The following is an 8,403-nucleotide window of genomic DNA, read 5'->3' as shown; positions in this document are numbered from 1 at the left end:
GTTATAAACTGAACTGATTTAGAAAAATTAACTAATTTTTATACAAAGTGATTTTATGACCTGAACTGAACCATAAATATGATTCAGTTCAACACAGTTCATGAACCGCAAACGCACTCTTTTTCTTATGATATCATTCTAGACAAAATTGGATTCACATGCACTTGACTCTAGCATGCAGTAGTGTTAAAACTCTAAAAAAATACATATAGTTAAAATAAAATAAAAAGTTAAAATTAATATTTCATTATAAAACAGTATTTCATTAAAATTAATATCTCACACTCATTGTTGTACGATGGAGAGAGTATTTATGCATCCTCTTTTTCTTATGATATCATTCAAGGCAAAAATTGATTCATATGCACTTTACTCTATATACCATGACTTTTAAGTATATTACATTAATTGTAGCCACTCTCTTCATCATTTCCTACTATATATGGAGACGAAACAAAAATGTATTTGTACTAAATTGGCCAATAATTGGTGTGCTACCATCAGTTTTGCATAATCAATCCAATATTCATGATTTTACAACCTTGGGATTGAAACATTATGGAGGAACTTTTCATTTTAAAGGACCTTGGTTCACAAACATTGCCAATTTTATAGTCACAAGTGATCCCATGAACGTGCACCACATCACAAGCAAGAATTTCAGCAACTATGGGAAAGGGTCTGATTTCCATGAGATTTTTGATGTTCTTGGTGTTGGTATTTTCAATTTGGATTCCAATGAATGGAAACAAGAAAGGAAAATGCTTCATTCACTATTCAAAAGGAAAAGCTTTGAGATATCCATTCAACAAAACATTCAAAAGAAGCTAGAGAATTGTCTCATACCATTTCTTGAGCATGCATCCAAAGGTGTGCAAGTATTTGATTTACAAGATATTCTTGAGAGATTCACCTTTGATATTACTTGTACTTTTTTATTTGGATTTGATCCTGATTCCCTTCCTTACAAGTTCGACGAGTTCTCCGATATGGCTTGTATAAAAGCCATTTCTGTGATTGAGGATACTATACTTTCCAGACACTATATTCCAAAATGTATTTGGAAGCTACAAAAGTGGTTACAAATTTGTCAAGAGAAGAAAAACATGGTAGCTCAAAAAAATATTTACCAATTCTTGCACCATTGTATAAGAAGAAACAAAGATGTGGATGAAAGTCATTCTTCCTTGCTAAAAGAGATAATAAAGAAATGCGCCGAAAAGGGGGAAATTGTTGAGAAGTATATTAGAGACACTACATTCAATCTCTTGAGTGCAGGAAACGGAACAATTAGTTCAGGTCTCAGTTGGTTCTTTTGGCTTGTTTCAACTCATCCTATCGTGGAAGCTAAAATTATTCAAGAGATTAAAGATAATTGTTCAAGACAAGATGAGAATTTTATCATTAACTTAAGTGTGGAAGAGGTTGATAAACTAGTATACCTTCATGGAGCTATATGTGAAGCTTTGAGGCTTTATCCTCCTGTACCATTTCAGCACAAGTGTGCACTCAAATCTGATGTTCTACCTAGTGGACACAATGTTGGTCCAAATACAAAGTTAATATATTCATTGTATGCGATGGGAAGGATGGAACAAATATGGGGAAAAGACTGCTTGGAATTTAAGCCGGAGAGATGGATATCAGATAAAGGGCAAATTATACAAGTGCCATCTTATAAGTTCATTGCATTCAATGCAGGTCCAAGAAGTTGTATTGGGAAAGATATTACCTTTGTTCAAATGAGAATGGTTGCAGCTTCTATATTATGGAAGTTTCACATACAAGCAGTGGAAGGTCATTATGTAACTCCAAGGGTTTCTATAGTTCTTCGTATGAAACATGGATTTAAGGTCAAAGTCAATAAAAGATGTATTTGATATAAGAATGAAAGTTCTGTGAATTTAAGATTAATTAGTGTGATGCTTGTTGAGTGTTTCCTTGAATGTATTTATTTATATGTCCTAGTTGAATAACGTTATGGTTGGATTATACTATTTTTCTACTTGTTTTTGTTGTTAGGAAATGGATGCATATTTCCTTAATGGTTGGGTTTCTGAACTTGTGATATGTTATATTTTATCAATTATTAAGTTTTTGTTTATGTGTTAACTATTTTCTGAATCATATTATGTTATTAATGGAGGTATGTTGACTTTAAAAGTGACTGTAAGATAATTGTTCAAGACAAGATGAGAATTTTATCATTAACTTAAGTGTGGAAGAGGTTGATAAACTAGTATACCTTCATGGAGCTATATGTGAAGCTTTGAGGCTTTATCCTCCTGTACCATTTCAGCACAAGTGTGCACTCAAATCTGATGTTCTACCTAGTGGACACAATGTTGGTCCAAATACAAAGTTAATATATTCATTGTATGCAATGGGAAGGATGGAACAAATATGGGGAGAAGATTGCTTGAAATTTAAGAATTTTACATGTACCATCTTACAAATTCATAACATTCAATGCTGGTCCAAGAAGTTGTCTTGGAAAAGATATTAGCTTTGTTCAAATAAAAATGGTTGCAGCTTCTATATTATCAAAGTTTCACATTCAGGTTGTAGAAGGTCATTATGTAACTCCAAGGAATTCTGTTGTTTTTCGAATGGAACATGGCCTTAAGGTCAAAGTCAATAAAAGATGTAATTGATATAAGCATAAGTGTATATTTTTTTATTTTTTATATATTTGATTGAGGGTTGAATTTCGTAATGTCGCAGTGATATTGTAATCTTATTGAAGTTTTGCATAGTTTTTACCAAAATTATGATAATTCACCATCATTTCGTCAAACTCTCATAATACAAACATGCACTTGTAAGCTATGTGAAGTTGAGATCGAAGAGTAATGCATGTTGAGTGTTTTCTTGAACCAATATTTGCATGTGTCTATCTGTCTTAGATTAATATTGGTGTGGTCATATGATATATTTTTTATTATAATTTATTTCCACATATAATTTTGACAAACTGATAATTAATACTAGATTTCCATACTTCTTTGAACTTTGAAAAGAATAGGATCAACCGAGATAAAAGATGAAGAGTGAGAGCATCACCAAGATAAAAAGGTTCAAATTATAAAGAATGGATCAACCGCCAATATGGAACCAGATCCATGTGCCAAAAACCTCCTGACCAAGCAGCAAGCATAAAAGCTCTTCGAGCAAAGCAATCCGAGAACAGTCACCGGGACATAGACTGATAAGAATCTGGTACCATAGTAGAGGCAGTCTTGGCGCCTTGAGATCTGTATATCTTAATAGACTTGGAACATCATAGAATCGAATAGCGCAGGAACACCAACACAACCAGTTATACAAGACGTGTTTGAATCTATATCGTGGGATGAGTCCAATACGTTAGTAATGAAACAACCCTTTAGGGTTAATAGGACCAAACCCTTTCGGGTTAACAACACTGTATACCACCCGATCTCTGAACCAGAACACAAACGAAAACAAACAGTACATTACGAACACAAAACAATATGAAGGCAAACAGTACCAACAAATGAACAACCGGCAACGAGCACGAAGAATACTAAAACAGAACGAAATCACCGTTGGCGAACAAACGAGCCAAAGGAAACCGATGTCGGTAGGAACGAAGAACACAAAGATCCAGGTAACGAAACCCACCAAAATAGATCTGTGTACCCAAAACAACCAGAACCTAACGGAGAAAAAGAAATCTGACGCCGGCGAGGGATGGTGGTGACGCGATGCTGTTGCTCCGACCGCACCACCTGACCGTGTGGCTACATCGTGGTGGAACGGTTTTGGTTGAATGGGGAGGAAGGCGACGAATCTTCTTTTTTTCCTAGAGAGAAGTCAAAGGATGTGTTTTTTAGAGAGATTAGCCAAAATATATAATTAGAAGTACGTAAATATAAATCATGGCACGATAGTGGAAATCTCGTAGTAGATGATTTAACGGATTTTGGAGAAGACTCTAATACCATCTTAAAATTTTATGTTAGACCTAACTCAACTTTACAAAAAATTGAAGCCCTAAGTTTGATCTGTGACCTATCATATGTTTGTTTTTTAACATTTTGAAAGCTTGACATGTCATATTAACTTGTTTAAAAGCCTATTTCACATGAACATATTGAAATAAATAATTATATTTAGTTTTAAATATACCGATGAACTAATAAACCATTGAAATTAAACTTTCTTTTGATATTTAAGATGATATTTTAGAGAATTTGACTATATATAACATCATATTTCAATTTTAGTTTATAATAATACATTTATATATGTGAAAAATTAATGTAAATTAATAAACTTAAACTACTGAAAAATTTAATAGATTTACAACTTAATCAAAGTACAAATTTTAATATATAATAATAATAAATGTAAAAATATTATTCATTTTTACTTAAATAGGCTGACATATAATAGGCCTAAAAGGCTTTTTTTTTAGTGGCCTAGAGTCTGACCTTTTCAGGTAAATAGGCTTATAAAAAAAATTTAATCTACTTTATTTACAAAAATAGGCTGATCTGACCTGAGTCAATATAGTCTAGATCATAGGTCCCTGTAGGCCGACCTGACCAATTCCTAACCCTACTCATACGTATGGAAAAAAATTAGTTAAAAGTAGATAACGTAACTTGTGTGCCCCACAGATCTTGAACAAAAAAAATTATAATGTTGACATTAACTGAACATAAACTAGTTATTGCTTGTTATATCACAATGTTTTACTAATTTATAGAAACTAAAATTAAAACTCAGTTATATTTTTTCGGTGTTTTGTCTATATATGACAGCTTTATTATATAGTTCTTTTTTACTGATTGACAATATATTGGCCGTTTAAAACAAAAAACTCAGTTATATTTTTAGGGACCAAGCATTTATTTAATCCAAAAATTAGTAGAAGAATGAATTGTCTCAATTTTTCTCTCATATTTTCTCAAATGTACAAACCAACGCGGTTGAATTATGTCCATACAGAATCTTCTCATTACTTGTGATACATGCAAACAATGGCATTGTTGATATACAGGAAGAGATGCTGATACACTATAAATAATCATTCAATTGAACAGTGACAATTTCTAAACTCTCATTAATACATGTCACGTGATCATTGTCAAATGCATTTCTCATTATCTTCTGATAGAAATATTTGCCGTGCCTTGATTTGCTTTCATCATTCATATATATACAACAACTGTCTCCTAATATTTCTCCTAATGATTCTCATATAATGATGAGTAATCTTTCATAATAAAGTCTAATAATATACATTTTAAATATAGAGATATGTATCATATAATTCTAATACACCCCCGTAGTCGAAACTGGAGGTAGGCGTATGTTGAGACTATCGCGAAAATCATAAAAAAGTTGCAACGGAAGTCCCTTTGTGAAGATGTCGGCAATTTGATAACGCGACGGAACATGTAGAACTCGTACTTCACCGCGAGCAACTTTTTCACGTACGAAGTGTATATCCATCTCAATGTGTTTAGTGCGTTGATGTTGAACTGGATTGTCTGATAGGTACACTGCACTTACATTGTCACAATATACGAATGTAGCTTTCGTAACAGGACAATGTAGTTCAAGAAGCAAGTTTCTAATCCAACAAGACTCGGACACCACATTAGCAACTCCACGGTATTCAGCCTCCGCACTAGACCGGGATAATGTATGTTGTCTTTTCGCAGACCAAGAGATCAAATTATCACCAAGATACACACAATAGCCAGAAGTAGACCTTCTTGTGTCTGGGCATCCTCCCCAGTCTGCATCAGTGTAAGAGATGAGTTTATTAACGGAAGAGGGATAAAGGTGTAGGCCGAGATTAATAGTTCCCTGAATATAGCGAATAATCCGCTTCAATGCAGACATATGTTGTGTTTTAGGATCATGCATGAATAAACATACTTGTTGAACGGCATATGAAATATCTGGTCTTGTGAATGTTAAGTATTGTAATGCTCCTGCTAGGCTGCGATATTCAGTGGGATTGTGATAAGGGTTGCCGGAAGACCCACTGAGTTTCGCTTTGGTGTCCACTGGTGTAGAGGATGGCTTGCATGAAGACATACCTGCTCGCTCAACAATCTCCTCTGCATATTTCTTTTGAGAGAGAAAAAGTCCTCTTGAATGTCTTGTGACTGAAATTCCCAAAAAATAACTGAGTGGGCCCAAATCTTTCATTGCAAATTCAGAGCCAAGTTTAGACATGATGGAATCGCGCAGAGCATTAGAAGAAGCTGTGAGAATGATATCATCCACATAAAGAAGAATATAAGCGAGATCGTTGCCATGATGATAAATAAATAAAGAATGATCAGAAATACTGTGACAGAAACCCATCTTGGCAACATAGTCGGTGAACCTTTGGTACCAAGCGCGAGGTGCTTGTTTAAGACCATACAGAGATTTCTTTAGCAGGCACACATAATCAGGGTGTTCAGGATGTCGAAAACCAGGAGGTTGATGCATGTACACAGTTTCATCAAGATTTCCATGCAAAAATGCATTTTTGACATCTAGTTGATGAAGACACCAAGATTTAGATATGGCAATGCTCAATACAGTTCGAATTGTAGCCGGCTTGACAACAGGACTAAAGGTTGCACCACAATCCACACCAGTTTGTTGGTTTGCACCGTTACCAACAAGACGAGCTTTATACCGCTCAAATGATCCATCAGATTTCTTCTTATGCCTGAAAATCCACAAACTTCGAATAACATTAGCATTAGACGGCCGAGGAACTAAGTCCCACGTCTTATTTTCAATAAGAGCATCATATTCATCTTTCATGGCCATTTTCCAGTTATGATCTTTTAATGCATCAATAGGATTTGTAGGTAATGGAGATATGGAGGTATGGGCTGATGTATGAAGATCAAATATTTGACGAGGTTTGAAAATTCCATGTTGTGCTCGGGTTGTCATTTGAGGGGAAAGATGTGGGGTTATGGTTGAGGGGGATTGGGTTAATGGGGAAATATGTGAGGTATTGGATTGGTTTAAGGGAGGGGACGTGTTTGGTGGTGTAGAGGTGTGTGTAGGTTGATTTTTGGGAGGAGTTTGGAATTCAGTTTCATTGTTATGAGGTAGTACATGAGTTGTTTGTTGGGTACTGTTGAGAGGAGTTTGTAATGTAGTTTTATTGGTAGGAGGTAGTGCAATTTGTGTAGGGGTAGGTTGGATATATGATGGGAGGAAAGGTGCCGTGTCGTCATCCAAAAAATTATAGCTAAACCTTGAAGGAGCATTTAAATTAGAAAAAGGAAAAGTATTTTCATCAAAAGTTACATGTCTAGAAATAAAAATTTTACGACTCGATAACTCATAACATTTATATCCCCTATGATTGGATGGATATCCCAAGAATACACAAGGTGTTGATCGAGCTTGTAATTTATTTCTAGAAGTAGATGGAATGAGAGGGTAACAAAGACACCCAAAGACTCTAAGATGAGAGTAGGAAGGATCTTTTTGGTAGAGTATTTTTGTAGGTGTTTGAAGAGCAAGCTTTTTGTTGGGTAGGATATTATGGAGGTAGGTGGCCATTTGCAGAGCATGATGCCAAAATGATGGCGGTATAGAGGCGTGGGCTAGAAGTGTTCGAATAATATTGTTAATGGTTCGAATTTTTCTTTCGGCTTTTCCATTTTGAGGGGATGTGTGAGGACAAGAAAATCTAAAATACATTCCATTTAGTTCACAAAATTTATGAAAAAGAGAATTGTCATATTCCTTTCCATTGTCACATTGAAAACATTTTATTTTTCTTTCAAATTGTGTTTGAACATGAGCCTGAAATTTGAGAAAAATAGAATGCATTTGAGATTTATTATGAAGAGGAAAAGTCCACAAAAAATTTGTAAAATCATCAAGAAACAACGTATAATAACGATGTCCACCTGAACTTAGAACAGGTGAAGTCCAAAGATCACTATGCACAATATCAAACGGGAGAAAGGTATTAGATAATGAATCATAAAAAGGTAGCTTTATTTGTTTTCCAAGAGTGCAAGAATGACAAAAAAAATTGTTCCGAAACTTATTACATATAAGAAAATTGTTTCGGTGAAGAGAGCTTAAAACAGGAGCTCCCGGATGTCCTAAACGATTATGCCATAATTCATTGGATAACGCGGCATAGGTGGATGGTGGTGAAGCTGTAGTTTGTTGTCTTGTAGTAATTGGATAAAGGTCACCCAAACTGTTACATCTCATTAACATCATTCCTGTCTGAAAATCCTTCACAGAAAAACCAAATGGATCAAATTCAACAGAAACATCATTATCAATCGTAAATTTTCTTACAGAGACAAGATTTTTTATTAGTTTGGGTGCATGCAAAACATTCTTTAAGGTTAATTGATTATGAGGGTTAGGTAATGATGCATG

At 34.5% G+C, this 8,403-nt stretch overlaps 1 protein-coding gene across 1 annotated transcript; it reads left to right on the top strand.

The window, feature by feature from the left end:
• The first annotated feature begins 286 nt into the window (after nt 1–286).
• Nucleotides 287–2,106, top strand: LOC123896760 (alkane hydroxylase MAH1-like). Its single transcript, XM_045947128.1, has one exon. It carries the CDS (start codon nt 363–365, stop codon nt 1,878–1,880), a length of 1,518 nt encoding a protein of 505 aa, XP_045803084.1. The 5' UTR covers nt 287–362; the 3' UTR covers nt 1,881–2,106.
• The last annotated feature ends 6,297 nt before the right edge of the window (nt 2,107–8,403 follow it).

Source organism: Trifolium pratense, linkage group LG1, assembly GCF_020283565.1.
Source record: "Trifolium pratense cultivar HEN17-A07 linkage group LG1, ARS_RC_1.1, whole genome shotgun sequence".
NCBI classification, from domain to species: domain Eukaryota; kingdom Viridiplantae; phylum Streptophyta; class Magnoliopsida; order Fabales; family Fabaceae; genus Trifolium; species Trifolium pratense.
Note: the sequence above shows the minus strand (reverse complement) of the source record. Positions and strands in the feature narration are given on the sequence as shown.